Below are 22,360 nucleotides of genomic sequence, written 5' to 3'. Positions count from 1 at the left end.
CGACCACCTCTCCATCCGGGGCTCCGAGACCCGCCCTTCCAGTGACGTCACTGTCCCGAGCGTCACCTGTGATGTCACCCGCCCGCTGTGACCTCACAATCCCGTGGCCCGGCCCTCTCCTTTTTCTACCCTGGCTCCTCCCGCCGCTCCCACCTAGGGGCGGGGCGTTGCGATGAAGCCGGGGCAGGGATTTCTGTCAGCCCTTGTTGGAGCAGGTGAGGCGGGACCAGGTGGGATGGCAGGTGAGAAGCACAGCCAGGCCACGGGGGGCTGGACCTGGTGAGGGGACCAGTGAGGGCACCAGGTGATGGGGTCAGCGATCGGGAAACGTGTAGTTTTCCCCTCTTCCTCGACGCAGTACTACCCTGGGCCCTACCTGCGGGAGCACCCAGGCCTAGCCTGGGATAGACCCCCAAAATTCACCCCTCTAGAACGCCCCCTGGTTCCAGCCCATCCCCATGGCCGTCTTGGACGGCTCCAACGACACCTCCTGAGCGGCGAGTTCGACCAGCTGCGGGACTTCCCCATCTTTGAGAGTAACTTCGTGCAGGTGTGGAGCCCCAGAGCCTCCCTCAAACCCCAGAGCCCCCCTCCCCATGTGATGAAGTGCTGTTCCACCATTACCCACGGCACAGATTTGCTTACCACCAGCTCCTAGTGACCTGACCTTTCTCCCGCCCCAAGTCCAGTCTTTTAGCTTGATTATGAACCCTGGCTTCTGTGTCCCCTGCCTCAGTTTCCCCAGATATTACAGTCATATGATTCTTGGCCTTTAACCCTAAGATAACTGGCCCCCACCCTGATTTATAACTCCCATCTGACCCAGACCTCTGCTATTATGTATCCTGTCTCTAACCTCTGGCCTGTGACTCTAGGTGACTCGGTTTGGAGAAGTCGCCAACAAGGTTACCATGGGGGTGGCGGCCTCCAGTCCAGCCCTGGAACTCCCTGATCTGTTGCTGCTAGCTGGCCCTGCCAAGGAGAACGGACACTTGCAGCTCCTTGGGTGACTGTCCTGTCTGATCTATCCCCCTCCTCCTGCAGCTCTGGTACCCAGGCCCCCTGGGCCAAGTGCTGATAGCTGCCACCTGCCACAGGGACTATCAAGGACTAGATGGCTGGGGGGGGGGGGAGGTAGAACAGCCCTTGTGACACTTTGCAGAGGTTAGGAAGGGGTAATCATGGATGCAGCATCTTTGCATGCCATGGCCCCTTGGTCCATGCATATAATCTCTGCTTTTGCTTGTTTGAGAATCAAGAGTTCTAGGCCAGCCTGTCTGCATTAGTGAGACCCTATCTAAAAAAGAAAAGAAAAATAAGGATAGCAAGGATGGGGGCTGGGGGTATGGCCTAGTGGCAAGAGTGCTTGTCTAGTATACATGAGGCCCTGGGTTCAATTCCCCAGCACCACATATACGAAAACAGCCAGAAGTGGTGCTGTGGCTCAAGTGGCAAGAGTGCTAGCCTTGAGCAAAAAGAAGCCAGGAACAATGCTCAGGCCCTGAGTCCAAGCCCCAGGACTGGCAAAAAAAAAAAAAAAAGGATAGCAAGGATGATCCTGAACATACCCAAGACTAATAATCTTTTATTTACCCCCTCACCTAAGTGGAGAACTTTGCATGTGTGTGTGCTGGTACTGGGGCTTGAACTCAGAGTCTTGCACTCTCGTTTGACTTTTTTGCCCAAGGCTAGTTAGCACTCTACCACTTGAACCACATCTCCACTTCTGGCTTTTTGGTGGGTAATTGCAAATATTAGCCTCACCAACTTTCCTACTTGGACTGGCTTCAAACCTTGACCTTCAGATCCTAGTCTCCTGAGTAACTAGGATTTTAGGTGTGAGTCTCCAGCCTTTAAATGGCCTAGGTTCAAATGCTGCCTTAATTTCCTCTCTACTGGCTTTGGCTAAAAGCCCTATCTGCCTAGGTCTCTGGCTAAGAGGAAAAGCACCTGCTAATGCCAGCTCAGGTACTAGGCAAAGAGCACTGGGCAAAATTAGGCCCACATCTCTGCCCTGCAATTCATGTTTCACTGTGAAGACAATAAATGGTAGTTTGTCAGATGGGAATATATATAAAAGGGACCCTGGTGGGGTCTGTGGAGTTGATGAAGTTTTAAATAGGCCAAGAGATCGCCCCCCTGAGCAGGTGCCTCCTAAGGAAAGAGGAGGGAAATGAAGTTGGGGAATGTGTGGAGAAAGGTTTCAGGTGGAGGGGGGCACAGCCAGTGCCAAGGTCCTGGGGCAGGACAGAGCCTGCTGTGTTGATGGAACAGTGTGGCCAGCTAGGCTGGAGGGACAGAGGGGGCAGAGAGGGAAGTCCTCCCTGGGGTTTGTGGTGGGCCTGTTCTGATCAGGAGGCGGTGCTGGCGCCCTCTGGCGGCTGGGCGGTGGGGAGGAGCTGCACCCGAGGCCTCCCCTTGCTTCTCCTGCACAGGCTGTTCCCCCTGCAGTTCGTCCAGCTCTTTGTCCACGATGAGAGTCGCCTGCAGCTCAAGGTCAAGTTCCGCACTGGCCGAGCCTTCTACCTGCAGCTACGGGCCCCACCCGAGACCCGTGAGCGAGAGTTCGGCCAGTGGGTGCGGCTGCTCTACCGCCTGCGCTTCCACTCGGCCCAGGTCGCCGTGCCCTTCACACTGGATGACTCGGTACTGGACAGCGAGGACGATGACGACGACGATGATGATGACAACGAGGGGCTGCTGCCACCTGAGGCGGTGAAGGCAAGGCCTGGGCCCAGCGGGTGTGCTGGGGCAGAACCTGGGGGCTGAGGGAGGGGGCTGGGGCTGGACCCCTGGGTCTGAGGGAAGAGGACTGGAGCCTGGAGCCCTGGACCTGGGGGAGGAAACTGGGGTCTGGATCCCAGGACTGAGGGAGGAGGCTGGGACCTGGACCCCAGGACTAAGGGAGGGGGCTGGGACCTGGACCCCAGGACTGAGGGAGGGGGCTGGGACCTGGACCCCAGGACTGAGGGAGAGGGCTGGGGCCTGACCCCAGGGCTGAAGAAGGAAACGGAGGTCTGGACCCCTGGGCCTGAGGGAGGATGTGACCCATGGGCCTTGAGGGTGTGAAACCTAGAGGATGCCATGGGGGCCTCTGCACATCCAAGCTAAGATGGCTTCTTGTCCTAGGCACATTTGCTTCCCCGAGCCCCGAGCTGGGAAGGGGTCCATGGAGGGGGGTGCATGCTGGGGGGTCTAGCACAGGAAGGAGGACAGATTTAAAGCCATGCAGATGTGGAGGTGGGAGCTGGTGGGGGCACACCCCCCAGCCCTCCCCCTCCCCAGTCTGAGGCCTGCTCCTTCTCCCCTCCTAGCTCCAAGCCGTGGAAGCCAGACTGGACCCTCAGGCCTCTGAACTTTGGGGACTCTGATTCTGCCAACATCCCTTACGGTCCCTCCAAGGACCAGAGATGAAAGCAGCTCATCTCAGAGCAGACAGATGAATTATTAAAGTTAATAAAGATCTGGCACTTAACCAACCACTAGGCCCTAGGCCCTTTTGGCAGTGTTGCCCACTTGCCGTGTCTTCTTGCACTTTGGGCCTCCCCTTGGTTCCTCCCTGGAGCCTGAGCAGCGCAGCCTCCCCAGCCTGGCCCTGATCCAGGGCTCCCACCACATAATCCCCGTTCACATTTGAACTTGTGGTTGCCATAGCAACGTGGCTCACACTAAAGTTGCTACTCCAATAGAACAGCTTCATGACCCACGCCAGAGTGACCAGTCCCATCCAGGAGGTAAGAGAGGCGCAGACAGTCAAGGACAGACACATGATAGTCAACACAATACTCTTCTTGAAGTTCATAGCTTCAGAAATGAGAACCCACCCCCCATTGTTCCCCGTGGGGTACAGGATTGAAGTTGGGACTCGATTGCCTTGACGGGCAGGGGGCCTGGCATCACTGTGGCACTGTGGAGGAATGAGAGAAGGGGAGGGGCTGGCCCAGGCACCTCCCACATCCCCAGTTGACCCCCTCACAGGTGACCAGCAGGGAGGTAGATTGGTGCACCCCCATCAAGAGCCTATCACTTCTTTTTCTGTTGAGGTGGGTACCCAGAAACTTTCTCCAGGAAGGCCTCAAACCTTGATTCTCCCAATCTCTGCCTCCCAAGTAGCTGGGATTACAGGCATGAGCTCCTGCACCCAGCCTGTGCTGCCTTCTCTGCGCCACACACCTGTTCTTCTACCTAGGACGCCACCCAGCTTCCAGCCCACTCCGCTCAGCAGTGCCTCAGGCAGGTATGCTGAGCGTCCTCCCCAGTGGGGCCCTGCTCACCTCGGACATCCAGCCTGCACTCGGCCAGTGCCTCCCCCAGCTCATTGAAGGCCCGGCAGGAGTAGGTCCCAGCGTCGAAGGGTGAGGGGCGGCGGATGTTCAGTGTCAGTATGCCCTGGTAGTTGGTGATCAGGAACTTGGGGTCCTCGTGAATCTCCATCTTGTTCTTCATCCACACCACCTTCGGCTGGAGAGGGGGCCAAAAGAGAGAAAAAGACAACATCAAGGGGTGCCTGGGGCAATGGCAACTCAGTGGTCAGGGGTGAGGGACTGCTCCTTCTCTTGGCTGGGGTGTCCAGGATTAGCCACATCTGCTCACTGACCCTCACAAGCCATGGGCCCCTGACACACCTTGTAATCCCACCTACCCAGGAGGCTGAATATGAGGATCACAGTTCAAAGCCAACCTGAATAGGAAACTTCATGAGACTCATCTCCAATTAACCAAAACAAGGCTGGAAGTTGAGCTGTGGCTCAAGTGCTAGAGCACCATCCTTGAGCAAAAAAGCTAAGGGAGAGTTTAAGGGTCGGAGTTCAAGCTCCAGGAAAACACACACACACACACACACACACACAACTTGAGCAGGTGCTGGTGGCTCATGCCTGTCATCCTAGCTACTCAGGAGGCTGAGATCTATGGATTACAGTTCAAAGTCAGCCCAGGCAGGAAAGTTTGTGAGACTTGTCTCCAGTTAATGGCCAGAAAACCAGAAGTGGAGCTGTGAAGCACTAGCCTTGAGGAAAAGAGCTCAGGGACAGCATCCAGACCCTGAGTTCAAGCCTCACAACTGATGGAAGAGAGACAGAGGCAGAGACAGAACTTGGGGAAGGAAGAAGAGCTGGTGTGGTGGGCTGGGGGTCCTGCTGCCCCACCCCAGCACCTTGGGGTGGCCTCTAACAGCACAGTTGAGAGCAGCAGCATAGCCCGCCACGACCACCCGATCCATGAGAGGCGTCAGGAACTTGGGCGGCGTCCGGAAGTCATGCTCTTTGTACTCTAGTGGTTTGAGGCTGATTCCTGGGGAGAAAGGCACCTGTAAGGCGACTGCTATCCCCCTCAAGCCTCCATCCTCAACTCAGGGTCCCAGCTGAGGGAGGGTGGGAGTCCAGGCCAGCACCGGGGAGGGGTGGGCTGCACCTGTCTTGAGAATGCGGGCAGTGTTCTTGGAGACCCCAGGGGAGTCACTGAGCCCACAGATGTTCTCACTGAACACGCGGAAGTAGTACTCGTTGCCCACGATGAGGTCAGACACAGTGCAGCTGGTGTGGCGGTTGTGTTCATACACATTGAACCACTCCTGCCATGGAGACACAAGGGACCAAGGCATCCGGGGGCGAGGGAGATACACACGAGTGGACACAGACACAAGTGGACATAGACACGGGGGTGGGGGGGAGAAAAGTGTACACCACAGTTGAGAAACCTCTCAGCACCATCCACAAACGCCATAAGGAGGGCCATGGGTGGACAAGCGAGGTGCAGGCCCCCCATACCATGGATACTGGTCAGCCTGGAAAAGAATGTGGCCCTGCTGCTGGCTGTGAAATGGGTGAACCTGAATGACACGATTAGGAGACTGAGGTCTGAAGCCAGCCCAGGTGGAGGTGGGGAGCTGGCCAGGGCTAGGCAGTGTCACATGCCTGTCACCCTAGTAATGTGGGAAGATCCAAGTCCACGCTGAGGACTGAGGATGAAGTGAGGCCCTATCTGGAAAGAAAACCAACACAATACGGGCTGGCGGGGTGACTCGAGGTAGACCAGGCCTAGCAAGTATGAAAACCTGAGCGCAGCCCCCAGTACTGCCACAATCATCAGTGGATGGCTCAGTGTAGAGAAATCCATCATGCTTCGCAGCTCAGGGCCTCTTCCCTGCACCCCGGCCCCCTCTCCCCTCCCTGTGCCCTTCCTTGGCCCCCTCTTCTCTCACCATGGTCTTCTTGTCAGCTTTCTGGACAAAGTAGCCGGTGATCTCGCTGTTGCCATCGTCTTTGGGGGGCTGCCACTCCACCAGCGCGTTGGTGCCCCACACCTCCTTCACCATCACGTTCTCCGCGGGCCCTGCCTTTTCTGGAAGAGTCCGGGTCTCAGATGGCTTCTGCTCCTCTCCTCTCCCAACCCACCCTCCCTCCCTTCTGGATTCTGCATTCTCCTCTATCTTTTATTTTCAAAGTTAAATTAAAACTTTTGGGTGCTAGACACTATGTTGAAAATGAACTAGACAAATTGTGGGCGGGGATGGGAGGGAAAAACTGGGAGACAGCGAGGGAAGGGGTGACCTTGTCCAAAAAGAAGTGTCTGACTTATGGAACTGTATCCCCACTGTACATCACCTTCATAATAACAATTGGAAACTCTTTTGAAAAAGGAGAAAACATTGTTTCGGGAGTCCTGGGGGTTTGAATTTAGGGCTTCATGCTTTCTAGACACGCTGCCACTGGAGCCACGCCCATACTGGGTGGGTCTCCGCGGAGAGCACGCCCCCTTTGGGCACGCCCCATCCCCGGCTAACCTCCAAGTGGAGCCTTGGCCACACCCGCTCTCGGACACGCCCTCCCGGGAGGGTACGTCCTTGCACCAGGGTCACTGCCCACGCGTTCCTCCATCCCCTTGCGCCCTCCCCTCCCCTCTCCCCTCCCCCGGCCCCCGCCGCCCACCCACGACCCGGATGCGGATGGTGGCGGTGTCCTTCATGTTCTCGATCTGCACGCTCAGCTCGTACTCCCCGGAGTCGGAGCGTGCGGCCTGGCGCACGAAGAACACGGTGTCCAGGTCGCTGGTGCGCACGTGCACACGCGCCGGGTCCACCGGGGCCCCGCCCTTGGTCCACACCACCTGCGGCCGGGGCTTGCCCTGCGGGGGAGGCCGGGGTCAGCGCGGGGCGCCCCTGCCCCAGCCCCAGCCCGGCCCCCGGCCCGGCCCTGGCGGGCACCTGGAACGGGATGACCAGGTTGAGCGCCTCGCCGACTTTGCGGATGTAGGTCTGGCGCAGGTGGCGCGGGAGGCGGATCTTGGGCTGTTCTGAGGGCGCAAACACAGGGCAGGGGTTCAGCAGGGGGCTTGGGACCCGAAGGCCTCCGGGGGCGGACCTGGGCCGTCTCCCAAGGGACCGGCGCGGGCGTGGGGAGGGCTCACCCACGATCTCCCTGATGGTGACCGGCTGGACCAGGGTGGCCGGCAGGCTGCGCCCCGCGATGTTGACTCCCACCACGCGGAAGAGGATCCGCGCCCCAGTGGGGAGATCCTTGACCGTGAAGCCGCACCGTTCCACCGGCTCCTTGTTGGCAGGAACCCAGTCCTCGGCTAGACAGAGGGGTCGGGGTCCTCAGGGCCCCAGGCTCACCCCTCCCCACCCTCAGCTACAAGTCCCCACTGGTGACCTGGGCCCCACTAGAGGCACTGCCCAGATGTAATACCCAGCCTCTTCGGGAGGCAGAAACGAGGATTCAGTGGTCGATACCAACCCAGGCAAAACTAGTGAGACCTTACTTCAAAGTACAAACAAAAGAACTCGGGTCATGGTTTAAGTGGGATTTGCCTGGGTGGGAGGCCCTGAGTTCAAAACCCTGTGCTGCACAGAGGGCGGGCGGGGAGGAGGTGGAGAAAGGAAGGGAGGAAGGCAGGAGAATTGCATGAAGGCAGGCTGAGGCTGAGTAGGTAGTGGGCTAGATGCCAATAGTTGTTGCATGGATGGATGGAAGGCAGGCAGGAGGCAGAGGCAAAGATAAATGGAGGAAAGGATAGACAGAGGGATGAAAGGCCATTGCTGTGTGGAGGAAGGACATGGGGGGAGGGGGATAGGACACGTGGTCATTAGGGTCAGGCTTGGTCCCCCAGCCTCAGCCTGCTTCCATGACCACATGACAATGCCTGCCCCACAGCAGGCTCCAGCACCTCCCCGGTGGAGGAGCCGGGACCGGAAGGGGAGCACTCACAGCCTTCCAGGCAGTACTCCACAAGGTAGCCGTCAATGCCTCCCGCTCCGATCCTGTCTGGAGGCCTCCACTTGAGGGTAGTGGTGGTGTCTGTCACGTCCTCCACCGTCAGGTGTAGTGGTTCACTTGTGGGAGCTATAGGGACCCAGGGGAAGGGAGAACAGGGCCAGGGGTCGGCAGGAGTCAGAGGTGTATTTTCCAGGCAGGGAAGGGACTACTGTGATTGTGGCCAACGGCCACCAAGAGTGGTGATGGCCTTTAACACCAGCAATCAGGGGGCTGGGGCAGGAGGATGGAGAGTTTGAGGTCCTCCTGGGCCACATAGTGAGACCCTGACTCAAAAACTCTCCAAGCAAGATAGTCTCCAAGGTCAAGGGGAAGAGTGAGGCTGCAGGCCAGCGGCCAGCCAGGCAGTCAGGTGTCAGAGCAGGAGCCAGGACCCAGGAGGTCCGTGGTTAGAGTCCTGGGTCAGCAGGACATGGGAGGTTGGAGTGAAGAGGTCCACATGCTGGGTTGAGGGACAAGAGGGGTCAGAAGTCAGCACAGTCTATGGGTCAAAGGCCAGTGTGTAGGGTCAGAGGTCAATAGCAGGCAGCACATGGGTCAGAGATCAGTGGGGCAAAGGGGATGATGTCCTTGTTACCGATGGGCATGAAGGGCTTGGTGTTGAGGCTGGGCTGGGAGACACCGATGGCGTTGACGGCAAACACCCGCATCTCATAGAGAACGCCCTCGATCATCTTGGTGGATTCGTAGGTCGTCTCGGTGAACACCTCGAAGTTCAGCTTCATCCACCGCTGAGAGCCTTTCTTCTTCCGCTCCATGAGGTACCCTAGGGGCAACCCGAGAGCAGCATTGGGGGAAAGAGGACATCGTGGGGGCCCAGCACAGGTGGGACAGACAGGGTCACATGAAAGGCTCACAGAGAGGCCCAGGGCCACCAACTGGCTTCCTCTTTGGGGTCAGAGCTATGTATGGGGTTGGGACTCACAGATCACAGATCTGAAGTAAGGGGTCAGAGGTCACAGAAAACCCCAGACTATGGACCAAAGTAAAACATGTTCCCAAGTCAGTCACTGGGGCATAAAGAATAATGCAAACTAAGCATGGTCTGCACATCTGTAATCTCAACTACTCAAGAGGCGAGGTAGGAAGACCACAGTCCAAAGCTGGCCCTGGGAGTAAAGAGTGGGAGACCCTCTCCAAAATCAAACTAAAAGCAAAAGAGCTGAGGATGTGGCTCGAGTGTTAGAGTGTTTGCCTAGTGAGCACAAGGCTCTGAGTTCAAAGCCTCAGTGTCACAAAAGCAGAAGGAAATGGTGGGAGGAGCCAAAGGGATCAGGAAGAACCAAAGTGGAGGTGGAAATCAAGATCCCATGTTCAGCCAAGGAGGATACTAAGGGCTCCTTAGGTGCAGGGGTGGAGGAGCAGAGGGGAGGGGAGTTCAGAGGTCACAGGGGGCTCCGCCTCACCAGTAACTGCCTGACCGCCATCATACTTGGGTGGCTCCCACACCAAGATGGCCCAGTCTTCTCCCACCGAGGTGACACGCACAGCCTCCGGAGGGTCAGGGACATCTGAGGGGAAGGGGACAAGAGCGTCAGGTGGCCCCCAAATACCTCAAGGAGCCACCTCTAGCATCCTCATGCCTCTGCTTACCCACAACCCGCAGGAAGATGGAGGCCACGTCCTCGCCTGCGGGGTTGGTGACCTTGATGGTGTAGCGGCCCTCATCTGCACGCTCTGCGCTCTCAATCACAAAGCTGCTGCAATCTGGGCGCTGCTCGATGTGAGTCCGGCCCTCAGTGGCGGAGAAGACCTGTGCAGAGCCACCGGGGCCTTGATGGATGCCCTGCCAGCCCCCTCGCAAACGCCTCCAGGGACTCCCTATTGCTACCCTTTCTAGACCCCCATTGCCCCCATCATGAAGATGCCACACTGTGTGGTCCTGGAACCCCAAAAGCTGGGTCCTCACCACCAGGCTCTTACAAATTGGTGGGGACACAAAAAGTCACCTTTACCAGGAAGCCATCCTGGGAGCTTCCAGGTGGAGGAACCACTCCACCTCTAGATACCTCAGTGCCTCCTCCTGCTCCTTCTCTCCCTCCTTCCTTTCCTTCCCTCCTTCCTTTCCTTCCCTCCCTCCCTCTTTCCTTCCTTCCCCCTCTCTCCCTCCCTCCCTCCTGATTGAACTCAGAATCTCACAGACTAAGCAAGTGCTCTACCACTTGAGGGAATCCCCAGCCTTTTTATTTTTATGTTGGTCTTTCAGAAAAGGTCTCCTGGGCTGGGGATATAGCCTAGTGGCAAGAGTGCCTGCCTCGGATACACGAGGCCCTAGGTTCGATTCCCCAGCACCACATATACAGAAAATGGCCAGAAGCGGCGCTGTGGCTCAAGTGGCGGAGTGCTAGCCTTGAGCGGGAAGAAGCCAGGGACAGTGCTCAGGCCCTGAGTCCAAGGCCCAGGACTGGCCAAAAAAAAAAAAAAGAAAGAAAAGGTCTCCTAAGCTTGCCCTGCTCAGCCTTGAAGCATGATTCTCTCACCTCCACCTTGGAGGAGCTGGGATTGTAGGCATGAACTGCCATGCTTGGCCCTTACTCTCATTCTTTAGCTAAGCCCTGGCTAGTGCCCGCCTTGCCTCCCGGAAAGGCCCTGAAGGCAGGGCTGGGTCTGATGTCAATTGCAGATAAGGAAGAGCCTGCATGCAGAGACAGCTCAGAACAGCTGCCAGAGCAAAGGCAGGGATAAAGGCCGAGTCACAGCATGAATGGGCAGCCAGATTGAAGGATGGCTAAACCGACAGATGGGTAGCTGAGGTCATGGCTCAAATGGTAGAGCTATTGCCTAGCAAGCATGAGAATATGGATTTAAACCCCCAATAACACACACACACACACACACACACACACACACACACACACACACACACACGGTAAGCGGAGGAATGGGTTAGTTGCTATGTGGGGGAATGGCTGCTGGAGTGAATCATTTCACATAACAGAACCCTGGAGCACAGCTGTCATTTGGAGAGGTGGCCCCAGGGGTCCATGGATTAAAGGCTGGCCTCCAGCCTTTAGTGCTGCTGGAAAGGGGCAGAGCCTTTGGGGGGGAGGTCATAGCAGGAGGAAGTCGGTCACTGGGGATGTGGTCCTGAAAGGATATGAGGGAACCAGCTTGCCCCTTCCTGTCCCTCCCCTTGCTTTCTGGCCATCATAGGGGCAGCACCTGACCCCCACCATGATGCTCTCTACCTCACCACAGGTCCAAAGGGAATCGGGGAGGGAGAGACCATGGAATGAAACATAAGCCAAAATAAACCTATTGTCTGTTTAAGATGATTTATGTACATTATGTGTTGCAGTGACAGACTAACACAAGCACCGAGGGATGGAAACTGGAAGCGGCCTAGGGGCTAGGACACACAAAATAAAAATAGCTCATGGGTAGATGGATGATGTTGGGTGGATGGGCAGATGACTGGATGGATGGAGGATGGATGGATGGATGGAGGATGGATGGATGGATGGATGGATGGAGGATGGATGGATATGATGATGAATGGGAGGATGGATGGATGGTTGATGAATGTGGATGGATGGATGGATGGATGGACAGATGACTGGATGGAGGATGGATGATGAATGGGAGGATAGATGGATAGATAATGAATGAGTAGATGGATGGATGGACAGATGACTGGATGGATGGATGGATGAGTGGATGGATGGATAGATGGATGGATGGAGAGATGATTGGATGGATGATGATGATGGTGATGATGATGACTGAATGGATGATGGATAAGTGGATGAATGGATGATGATAGATGGACAGATGACTGGTGGATGATAGATGAAGCATGGATGGATGGATGGATTGATGGATAGAGGGATGAACAGATGATTAGATGGATGATGAATGGATGATGATGGATGGGTGGGTGGATAAATGGATGGTACATGGATGATAGATGATGGACAGATGGACAAATGGATGGATTGGTTGATGGATGGATGGATGATGGGTGGATAGATGGATATAGAATCCACTATGCCAGCCATGCCAAGTGGTGGTACCCAGACTTAAAAACAACCCCACGAAGAACAAATCTTTACCCTAATTTTGTAGAGGATGAAACTGAGACTCAGAGAAAGAAAGCGACTGACTTGAAGTCACCCAGCAATACTGCTCAAGCCAGCCCAGCCTACCTCATCTCCCTTCAGCCAGGTGGCGACAGGAGGGGGCTCCCCGGTGATGGACACGTCCAGCCTCAACTTGTTCCCAGCCACGACAACAATAGAGTTCTCCGAGGTCTTCCCTGAGCAGTCCAGGTGGATCTTTGGGGGTTCTGGAGGCACAAAAGAGTCCCTGTGAGACTGAGAGGAAGCAACTGGAACTCCTGCCATACCAGAAGGGCCCTGAGAGGTAGAGGGACCCTTGAGAGGTGAGGTACAAAGGGAAAACAGAGACCTAGGGCGCAGACCCCAGCCTCCTCCCTCAGGCTCAAGTCCCAGAACCCAACCTTCCCCATCAGCCCCAGGCCCCGGGCCCTGGCCTGAGAGAGCTGCTCTTGTCCTCACCTTGCTTGGGCACGTACTCCACCTTGATTTCTGCAAGTCCAAGGAGAACACATGGTTAGGTGGGAAGTGCCAGGCCCCATCCACCCTCTCAAGCCAGAGGCAGAGCCAGTGGTGGGCTTCCGATTGGGACTCTCAGGATCTGTGCTGCCAGGTTGGGCCAGTCATGGCTCTGCCTGCTCCTGGGCCAGGCAACACCCTCTCTGCCCATCTTTTCCATTTCTCCATGAACCCCACACCCACCTGCCATCGCCCCACTGAACTCTTGGGGACAGTGAGTCCTGGGGTGGGGACCTCCCCGGGCCCAGGGCCCATGTCCCTAGGGGAAGAGGCGGAGATGTGTTCACCCAGGAAGTTGAGCTTGGCCGAGAGCGACAATGCATAGCCATCAGGCACAAAGGTGTAGTCTCCCTCATCCTCGGGGCGGACATCATCGATCACCAGCTTGTGAAACCTAGGCAGGGGAAAGCAGGACAATAGCCAGGCAGCTCCACCCCCCTTCTGTCTCCTTCTGTGTCTCCTGAGAAACCCCCATCTCCATGCCGTCTACACGCTCACTGTTTTTATTTGGGGCTTTGGCCTGTGTTCCAATCCCATTGGTTTGCTGTGTGATATGGGGTAAGTTACTTAACCGTTCTGCACCTCTATCTCTTCAACAGAAGTAATGGACACCATCTACCTCAGGATTGTGGGGAAGCATCCAGAGAAATACCAGATGCATAAGGCGTGTGCTAGAGGCACTAGTGTGTGCTCAGAATTTGTTATTACCAATGTTCAAATACAGCTCCAGGGCCAAGTGCAGTGATGCACACCTGGGATCCCGACTGCTCAGGAGGCAGATGTAGGAGCATTTCAAGTCCTAGCCTAGGCTAGGTCAGCAAGACCTCTGTCTTCGAAAACAAAAGGGCTTGGTGTGGCTCAAGTGGTAAAGTGCCCTGGGTTCCAACCCCAACACCCCCACAGCCCCTGCTCTTCTAAGCCAGTCCATCCGCTCCTCAGCCCCAGCTAACCGATACGCTGTGCCACGTCCCCTGTGCCCACGGCCTGCTCCGCACCTGCCCACGTGGGAGATGGTGATCCTCTTACTGGGCCGCACTTCCACGCCATTCTTGTACCACTTGCCTGTCACCTTCTCATCCGACACCTCACACTTGAACACGGCCTGCTCCGAGGCCTTCACAGTCAAATCAGCAATGTCCTGCAGGACTTCCAGCTGCTTCTCTGGATGGGGTGGGAAGGAGACAGGGTATTGAGCCCTTCTGCACCATGGGGAGCACCAGTTGGTGGGAGGAGGCCTGGGCCAGGCGCACTGAGGACTCCGAAGGTTGGACCAGCGAGTGGAAGACAGGAGGGGCAGGCCACCCCCAGGGTTGGGGCTGAGGCCGAGGGCTGCTGGGAGCATGCACACTGCCCCCCCCACAAGCCCTACCCTCCACGATGAGGTCGGCCTCGCACTGGCCACCGTTGGTGATGACCTGATACCGGCCCCCGTCCTCCTGGCCCACGTCGGAGTAGATGAGGATGTGGCGCTTGCCATCCTTCTTGAAGCGGTAGCGGGCCTTGTAAGAGTCCTCCCGCGTCATCTCCACCCCATCCTTCATCCTGGACACCCGCGAGGAGGGGGTCAACACCCTGCTGGCTTAGCCTCCCCAGGGACCCAGGACCCATTGGAGTTCGTGCCAGGGATGGGATGCAAATGGGTGGCAGAGGTGTCGTGAAAGTTGGCAGTCACAAGGCAGGAGGTGTTGGGGGTACGCTCTCCCCCACATAAGACACCCCTCAAGTCCCATCTCACATCTCACCCATGGGGTCCCATCATCCAATTGTCATCTCTCTGGGATGCCCTCCCTGGCCTCCTGAACTCTCCTGAGAGAGGCCCTGGCTCCAGTGGGCTCGGCTAATCTCTCTCTCTCTCTCTCTATCTCTATCTCTGTGTGTGTGTCTGTCTGTCTCTGTCTCTCTGTCTCTCTCTGTGTCTGTCTTTCTGTCTGTCTCTCTGTCTGTCTCTCTCTGTCTCTGTCTCTGTCTCTGTCTCTGTCTCTGTCTCTCTCTCTCTCTCTCTCTATCTCTCTCTCTCTCCCCCACCACACCACCACTGGTTCTCCGGATTACTAATGTTCTGGGCTGCTTCTCCTCAGCACATGTGTGAGATGCTGAAGAGGGCAGCCACACAACAGGGGATCAATACGTGCTGGGTGGAGGATAGGATTGGACAGATGGATAGATAACAGGCGGATGGATGAAGGATGGATGGATGGATGGTAGATGGGTGGATGAAGGGTAGATGGATGATGACTCAATAGGGTGATGGGTGGATGGCTGGGTCTCCCGGGAGGTCCCAGGTCTGAAAGACTGGCCAGCCGCAGAGAAGGTTGGGGACCAAGAGCACTCACCACATGACCTGGGCCCCCTCTTCTGACACCTCCACCACCATCTCCACGCGGTCACCCACAAACACCTGCTGGTCCTCCAGGGGAGTGATGATCAGCACTGGGGGCTCTGCATGGGGTAGGGGACAGGAGGTCAGCCAGGTGGGGACCCCCGCACTCAGCGGGGGCTGAGCTCTGGCAGAAGCCGGGGGGTCACCTTTGACAAAGAGCTCGGTGAAGCACTTCTCATCCTTCACCGCAGCCTCGTACGCAGCGTCGTCGGCCAGAGTGCACTTGTTGATGGTGAGGATCCGCTTCTTGCCCACGTTTTCAAACACGTACCTGTGGGTGGGGGCGGGGCAGGACAGGCCCCACCTCAGCCCCACTCAGAGCCCAGCCTGGGCCAGAGCAGAGCCACCTACTTCCTCCCAGCCATCCCCCCCCCCTCCCCAGTCAACAGCATGGGAGGGGACAGAAGGCCCATCTTCTCTGTCTATCTGTCTGTCTACCTCCCTACCTCCTTCCCCTCCCTCCCCCCAGAGTTTAAGCCCAGGGCCTCTTGCATGCTAGGCAGGTTCTTTGCCACATAAACCACAGCCCTTTTGCTTTTGAGACAAGGTTTCATTAACTTTGCCCTGGGCTGTCCTGGTCCTTGACCTCTCCACAGCCAGGATTACAGACATCCACCACCACACTCAATCCCTGCACTCCCAACCACTTCCCCTCAGCTGGGACAGAGACAACACCACGACCACCACACATACAAAAATATCCATTGTAGAATATACAAACATGAGAGAAAAAAATTAAGCCCATCCTGGGTTGGTGGGTATGGTGGTTCACACTTGTGATCCCAGCTACAGGAGAGGCAATAGTAGAAGGATGGAGATCAGAGGGTGGCCCTGGACTCCTCCCTCCAAAAAAAAAATTGCATTCTCCTCACCAAAAAAGATAATAATAAGACTCTACTAGGAAAAAAAAAAGGTGCTGGTGGCTCACACCTATAATCCTAGCTACTCAGGAGTCTGAGATCGGAGGATCATGGTTCAAAGCCAGACTGGGCAGGAAAGTCCGTGAGACTCTTATCTCCAATTAACCACCAGAAAACTGAAGTGGCACTGTGGCTCAAAGTGGTAGAGAGTTAGCCCTGAGCTAAACAGCTCAGCGACAGTGCCCAAGCCCAGAGTTCAAGCCCCATGACTGATGAAAGAGAGTGAGAGAGAGAGAGAGAGAGAGAGAGAGAGAGAGAGAGAGAGAGAGAGAGAGAGAGCAAAAAGGGCAGGAAGCACAGCTCCCCCTGATTTTGCGGTGTTCTCTCTGAACCCCCGGGTGGTGACCCCCACTCATACTTGCTGCTTGGCTTGATCTCCTGTCCGTTCTTGTACCACTTGAGGGGAAGATCGGGGTCGCTGATCTCCACCACCAGCTTGATCTTGTTACCCCTGTCTACCTGGTAGGCAGGGTCCAGCTTCACAGTGAAGGCTGGAGCAGGAGGGAGGCCCAGCGATGAGGAGGTGGGGGTGACCCCTCATTGTCCTGGTCATTCCCCCTGGGGGTGTCCAGCCCAGGGACCGATGGACACTGGGGTGCCAGGAGCCCCCACCCCGGGGCCTGCTCTGACCTGCACTCTTTTTGACCTCCACCTTGGCCTTCTTGAGTCGCTTGAGCATGCCCCGGAGGTCGGTGATGCCATATTGGAAAGCGATCTTCTCGTACTCGCTCTTCTTCTTGGCTCCCTTCAGGAGCTCCCAGATCTCAGGGGGGATCCCCAAGTCATCTTCATCTTTCTTCTTCTTCTTCTCCTCCTCCACCACCTCCCTGGGGGGGTCCATGAGGGAGGACGTGAGGCTCTCACTTGCTGTGACTCCCCCCTCCCCATACACATATGTCACTTGCTCGCTCAGGGCCTTATTTTCTCCCACCTGGACCACTGGCCCCAGCCTCCTCCCGGCCCTCCTGGGCCTCCCTTCAAGGCTATGGCTCCCTATGATCCGCAGGAGGGTGACCCACTCCTCACCCCAGCGATGCAGACCATCCTGACCTTAGTTCTCTGGCCTCTGCCGGCCCCCCAAGCCTTCGTGCCTCCTCGACTTTCCCATCCCACCCCACACCTAGCACCCAAGTCCTCTTCTCTGCTGGACATTGCCTGACCTGCAAGGCCATGGCTGGGGAGGTGGATGGGTGGCAGTGGGGTGGGTGAGTGGGTAGATGTGTACATGGACCAGAGCCTGCGCAAACAGGACAGGGCATGAGGTAGGTAACTTGGTGGGCAGATGGCTGACTGCTGGGTGGAAGGGTGGGTGACCAGGTGGCTGGCTGGGTTGCTGGAGGGCCAGCAGAAGACCCTGGGATGACCTTTGGGGTATCAGGCCAGTGGGGCTCCCCTTCTACCCCTGACCCTGGGCCCCTGCTCCCATCTTTGGGTCACTCAAGGCTCACCTCTTCTTCAAGAGCCCGCTGAAGTCCAGCTCCCCTGCATCTTCTGACTTTTCCTCACCCCTGTGGCCATTAAAGGGAGTGTGTGAACTGCACCCACTTCCCCCCGGGGGACCACACCCGCTGCCTCCCCAGCCCCTCCGCCTCCTGGGATCCTCATCTCCAAGGGGCCTGCTCCCAGGGTCACTCACGAGCGCTTGAAGCTTTCGAGGCTCTCACCAGAGGCGTCCTGTCGGGGTGCTGGCAGAGGCAGGGGAGAGAGTGTGAGCTCGAGCCACGGGGGGCGCTCATCTAAGACCAGCAGTGCCTTGCAGGCCCCTCCGGCCCAGTCTGGGGGTTAGCACATGGTCTCCCCGGCCTGGGACCCCCCTCTCCATGTCATCCCACTCCTCCATCCCACTCCTGGCCACCCTCACCCTCCACCTCCCCAGCCTGTCAGCATCTCCTGCTCCCAAGTTCCCTGGGCGACCTCATCCCCTGTCCTCCCTGTTCACATTCCCCCCACCTAGCCTGGGCTACAGATCCCCAGACTCCATGACCTCTGTGCAAATCAGGGCCACCGCCTCTCCGCCCTGCCTGTCCCCAATACCCTTGTGTTCTCACCTGAACTCCCTCACTCCCCAATTCCTTGTGGCATTATCTTTTTGGGGGGGTTGAACGCAAAGCTTTGAGCTGCCTGGGGGGCACTCTTGAGACCCATGCCCAGCCCTTTGATGTCAGTGTGCTTGTTAGAGAGGGTCTTGCTAACTTTGCCAAAGCTGGCCTCAGAGGGTGATCCTCCGATTTCCACCTCCTGAGTGGCTGGGATTATAGATGTGCACCACCACACCCAGCCCCAGTTCTTCATTGCACTTTCTCAAACCTGGATTCCTAAGGTTTCGCAAGCGCACCCCAAGATTTTAAACATTTTTCACTCCCCAGCTTGTACTTCTTCCTAGTAGGTAGACCCTCACCCCAATTTTGTATCCCCTGAACCTCAAGTCTAGAGTCCCTTCCCCAAGGACCTATGCCCATCTCGCCTCCACACCCGCACATGTGTCCTCCCCCTCCCCGCCGGTGTATCTGCTCCTCGCCCCCAGGCCCGGAGGCCACCCTAACCCCCCACCGCCAGCGCACCCTCCACGTCGATGTTGAAGCTGCAGCTGTCGCACGCGTCCTTGGCTTTGACCTCCAGGCGGTAGTCCCCGCGGTCCCCAAGGACCACCTTCCCAATGTGAAGCTCCACCGTGTACACCTGGGGGCGGCACCAGTGACGCCCAGCGTGGGGACCCCCCATTACACCCTAACAAGCCTCACCCCATTCCCGCTCCCTTGTGGTCATAGCCCCCTCCAGCCTGCACTGTCCCCCCGCCCCTCATGCTCCCCCATCACCGGCCCCTCCGCCATGGCTCACATTGCTGGCTGAGTCCTGGGATTCCTTGAAGGAGAAGCGCGCCCCACTCTTGCTGCTCAGCTCCTGCCACTTCCCCTTGAACCACTTGATGGTCGGCTTGCCCGGGAGCTCCTTGCCGTTCACCTTGGCCACGATCACTGCGTCCTTCCCTAGAAACAGGGGTTGGTCAGGACCCCGAACTCTCCCCGGGGGGGGGGGGGGACAGGAGTGTGAGGTTGGAAGACACAGTGTCTCCTCCATCAGACCTAAGAATCCAGACCCCAGCCTCCTCCCTCAGACCCAGGGGTCAGACTCCAGGCCCCTTCCTCAGACTGAGAGGTACAGGCTTAGCCTCCTCCCTCAGACCCAGGAATCCAGACCCCAGCCTCCTCCTTCAGACCCAGGGGTCCAGACCCCAGCCTCCTTCATTAGATCCAGGGGTCCTGACCCCAGACCTCTCCCTCACACCCAGGGGACCTCACCAGTCTCCACGGACACCGAGTCGGGCTTCTTCAAGAAGATGCCCGTGGGCTCCTCGGCAGTGGGGGACTGGTCCTCAGGTGCAGCTTCTGTTCAGGGGATGGGACAAGGTATCGGGGGGCTGGAGGGATGGATGGCCAGCCTGGGGATGGGGCTCAGAGCCAGTGGGGGACCCTGGGCTCAGAAACCAAATACCATGGGGATAAAGCGGCTTTTCCTGTCCTGGGAAAGAGGACGAATCACCTAGGGAGCCGAGGGACCTTGGCCAGGCTCCCCCAGTTCTTTGAGCCTCAGTTTCCCCCTTGGTGGTTCCCAGCGTGGTCTGGAAGGCACCCTTGGAGAAGGTGGGAGAGGCATGAAGAGCTGCGGTGCTGGCAAGGCAGGGCTTGGTGACTGGGAGGAGCTGATGGAAGCAGGAGCCATGCCACCCATGGGGAGGGGGGCAGCTCCATCCTGGGGCACTTGTGAGCCCAGGCAGGGCTGAGGAGTGGGAGAGTGAGGAACGACCTAAGCATGGGGAGCAGAGGGAGGCCTGGGGCCTATGCACAGCGGGGCAGCACAGGGAGAGGGACCACACCGGCCTTCTCACCTTTGGGAGGCTCTGCAGGAGCCTCCTTAGGGGACGGTTCCTTGGCGGCATCTTTCCCCTTGGGGGCCTTTTTGGCAGCTGTGATGTAGGAGATATTCTCAGCTGAGCACCTGACTCCTCACACCAGGAGTTGCAGGCCCCAGTCCTCTTCCTTAGACCTAGGGATCCAGACCCCAGCCTCCTCCCTCAGACCCAGGGGTCCAGACCCCCAACCTAGGTGTAATTTGATGTAATCCCCAGTCTGTGAGATCAGCTTTCTCTCCCCCAGTGGCCACGCCCCAGCTCCCAGGCCATGGCCTGACCTTTGGGTTCTGGGGGTATAATTAGCTCTTCCTTTGGCCCGGAAACTGGACACTCTGCTGACCACAGCAGTCTCCCATGCGGTCCTGGCCCCTTGCCCAGGGGGGCATATTGCAAGGGGCTCATCTCCCCCAGTCTGGTTGGCCTGACACCAGAGGACCCCCGGGCCCCAGGAAGTGGGGACCCTTCCCCTCTCCCCGCCAGGTTTGGGTCATCTGTACACACTTCCTCAGAGAGAAAACAAGAGTCCCTCCACAGAGGAAGAAGTGTCCCCACCCCAAACTCCACATGAAGACTATGGCTGGAGTAAAGCACAGGATGGTGGCTCAGGGCTGGGCACTTGAATAGCAGGTGGCCACCCTGGGTCCCATCTCCAGTACCAGAGGACAAAAGAACTCCAGCTGCTAGACAGCTGCTACACAGGGAATCCCCAATTGTCACAGAGGATGTCCCTGTCCCCAGGCAGGCTGGGACCCCTACACCCTGTATATACAAACTTCCCCATATCCTACAGAGGACACCTCCAATCTCCACTCAGTGAAGCTGCCCAAACCCCAACCTATAGGACATTGTCCCCTATCCTTGTCCCAAAGCTTTACCAAAAAATGCAGCAATCCTATTTAAAATGGGGGGGAGGGGCGCACAGGCAGGAGCTGGTGGCTCATGCTTGTAATCCTAGCTACTCGGGCTGAGATTTGAGGATTAAGGTTCAAAGCCAGCTCAGGCAGGAAACTGAGATTCTCAGCTACAATACACTACTAAGAAAAAAAAAACAAAAACCGAAAGTGGTGCTGAGGCTCAAAGCGGTAAAGTGCTAGCCTTGAGCAACTGGGACAGAGCCCAGGACCAGAGTTCAAGCCCCAAATGGCCCCCAAAAAGGGGAGGGGGGTCAGACGCCAACTCATGATCAGAGGGTCCCCATCTACACCAGAGAGGACCCTCAATCGCCTGATGAGAAAAGCCCCACCATCCAGACCAAAGGGGACCCTCCACCGTACAAAGATAGAGAATCCCTTCCCTTATTTATGTTGTTACCAAGGTTGGTCCTGGGCACTGTCCCTGAGATTTTTTGCTCAAGGCTGATGCCCTGCCACTTGAACCATACCTCCATTTATTTATTTTGCTGGTTAATTGGAGAGCAGAATCTCATGGACTTTTCTGCCTGGGCTGGCTTTGAGTTGTGATCCATAAGGAAAAGCTCTCAGCACACAGAAGGGGCCCTTCCTTCCCATTCAGGATGTATCCTCCACCCTAAGCACATGCAACCCCCTCCCCCAATCCCGAGAGAGGAGCCCCTCCTCATAGTCAGGGGAAGCACTCTGATGGTTCAAACCCAGAGAGTGGAGGCCAAAACCCCATTCAGAAAAGGGGCCCCATCCCCCTTAGAAAGCCACCTGGTTTGGCCTCGGGCATGCTTGCCTGTGGACCTTCTTCAGCTCCTTGGAGCTCAACCGCAGCCTCTGCTTGCCAGGCCCTGGGGAGGACAGGTGGGTGACCAGGGGGAGCCCTTTAAGGAGCCCTGAGCTCCCAGAAGGCTCTGGGAGGCCAGTAAGGAGGGGGGTGCCCCACATTCTTCTCGAGCTCTAAAGGGTGAGAAATATCAGCTGAAGGAGGGCACCTGCCACCAGGCCAGGGCCTGGGGGGACAGGCTGGACCCGGACACCTGGGCATGCTGGGGAGCCGCTGCAGGGGGCCTGGGGGTGCAGGACACCTGTGTCCTGGGAGGGGGGACAGGGTCTGGGGTGGGGGTGGGGCGTCCCTGTTGGGCCAGGGCTGCCATCCAGCCTCGGGAAAGGGGGCGGGGAGAGACAGGTCTGGAAAGCCATTCTTAGTATCTGCAAGTCAGGAATTTTCGGGAACCCGAGCCCGGAGGGAGGGTCCGGTTTCCCGGCGTAGGCAGGACGGCCGCGAGGGGCGGGGGCTTATCTGAGCCCCAGAAGGGACACTGGGACCCCGGAGGCCCGGGGGCCCCCCAGGCTGGGCAGACCCCAAGGCGTGGGGTCACCACGGCCTGCCCTCTCTGAGGC

General features: G+C 57.4%; 2 protein-coding genes across 6 annotated transcripts; one reads left to right on the top strand and one right to left on the bottom strand.

Moving 5' to 3' along the window:
- The first annotated feature begins 55 nt into the window (after nt 1-55).
- Garin5a (golgi associated RAB2 interactor 5A) lies at nt 56-3,479 on the top strand. Of its 5 annotated transcripts, none has more exons than XM_048329395.1 (5): nt 56-215; nt 432-550; nt 876-1,006; nt 2,436-2,721; nt 3,315-3,479. In XM_048329395.1, exons 1-5 carry the CDS (start codon nt 173-175, stop codon nt 3,369-3,371), a joined length of 636 nt encoding a protein of 211 aa, XP_048185352.1. In that variant the 5' UTR covers nt 56-172; the 3' UTR covers nt 3,372-3,479. The 5 variants fall into 5 exon arrangements, with proteins under 5 accessions (XP_048185352.1, XP_048185351.1, XP_048185354.1 ...); XM_048329394.1 differs by having other exon boundaries at nt 56-242; XM_048329397.1 differs by lacking the exon at nt 432-550 and having other exon boundaries at nt 140-215.
- A 289-nt stretch (nt 3,480-3,768) lies between these two features.
- Nucleotides 3,769-21,874, bottom strand: Mybpc2 (myosin binding protein C2). The gene is made up of 28 exons (XM_048329340.1): nt 21,728-21,874; nt 20,034-20,111; nt 19,447-19,533; nt 18,986-19,134; nt 18,709-18,826; nt 17,784-17,832; nt 17,596-17,655; nt 16,778-16,974; nt 16,506-16,638; nt 15,374-15,498; nt 15,181-15,286; nt 14,217-14,389; nt 13,843-14,008; nt 13,135-13,241; nt 12,791-12,820; nt 12,419-12,558; nt 9,867-10,026; nt 9,680-9,784; nt 8,851-9,039; nt 8,208-8,342; nt 7,408-7,575; nt 7,205-7,293; nt 6,930-7,125; nt 6,203-6,342; nt 5,413-5,572; nt 5,156-5,292; nt 4,275-4,461; nt 3,769-3,907 (listed from the first exon to the last, which is right to left on the bottom strand). The coding sequence occupies exons 1-28, from the start codon at nt 21,744-21,746 to the stop codon at nt 3,897-3,899; spliced, it is 3,414 nt and encodes a 1,137-aa protein (XP_048185297.1). The 5' UTR covers nt 21,747-21,874; the 3' UTR covers nt 3,769-3,896.
- Between the last annotated feature and the right edge of the window lie 486 nt (nt 21,875-22,360).

This window comes from Perognathus longimembris, chromosome 20 (assembly GCF_023159225.1).
Source record: "Perognathus longimembris pacificus isolate PPM17 chromosome 20, ASM2315922v1, whole genome shotgun sequence".
NCBI lineage: Eukaryota > Metazoa > Chordata > Mammalia > Rodentia > Heteromyidae > Perognathus > Perognathus longimembris.
Note: the sequence above shows the minus strand (reverse complement) of the source record. Positions and strands in the feature narration are given on the sequence as shown.

Excerpts from the sequence above, each read along its gene's own strand:
- Garin5a (XM_048329393.1), top strand. The coding sequence starts at position 308 with ATGGGGTCAGCGATCGGGAAACGTGTAGTTTTCCCCTCTTCCTCGACG. Across the intron at positions 551-875 it reads TTGAGAGTAACTTCGTGCAG|GTGACTCGGTTTGGAGAAGT; the intron begins GTGTGGAGCCCC and ends CTGTGACTCTAG. Across the intron at positions 2,722-3,314 it reads TGCCACCTGAGGCGGTGAAG|CTCCAAGCCGTGGAAGCCAG; the intron begins GCAAGGCCTGGG and ends CTCCCCTCCTAG.
- Mybpc2 (XM_048329340.1), bottom strand. Across the intron at positions 15,499-16,505 it reads GAGATCAAGCCAAGCAGCAA|GTACGTGTTTGAAAACGTGG; the intron begins GTATGAGTGGGG and ends CCCCACCCACAG. Across the intron at positions 6,343-6,929 it reads CATCCGCATCCGGGTCGTGG|AAAAGGCAGGGCCCGCGGAG; the intron begins GTGGGCGGCGGG and ends GGACTCTTCCAG.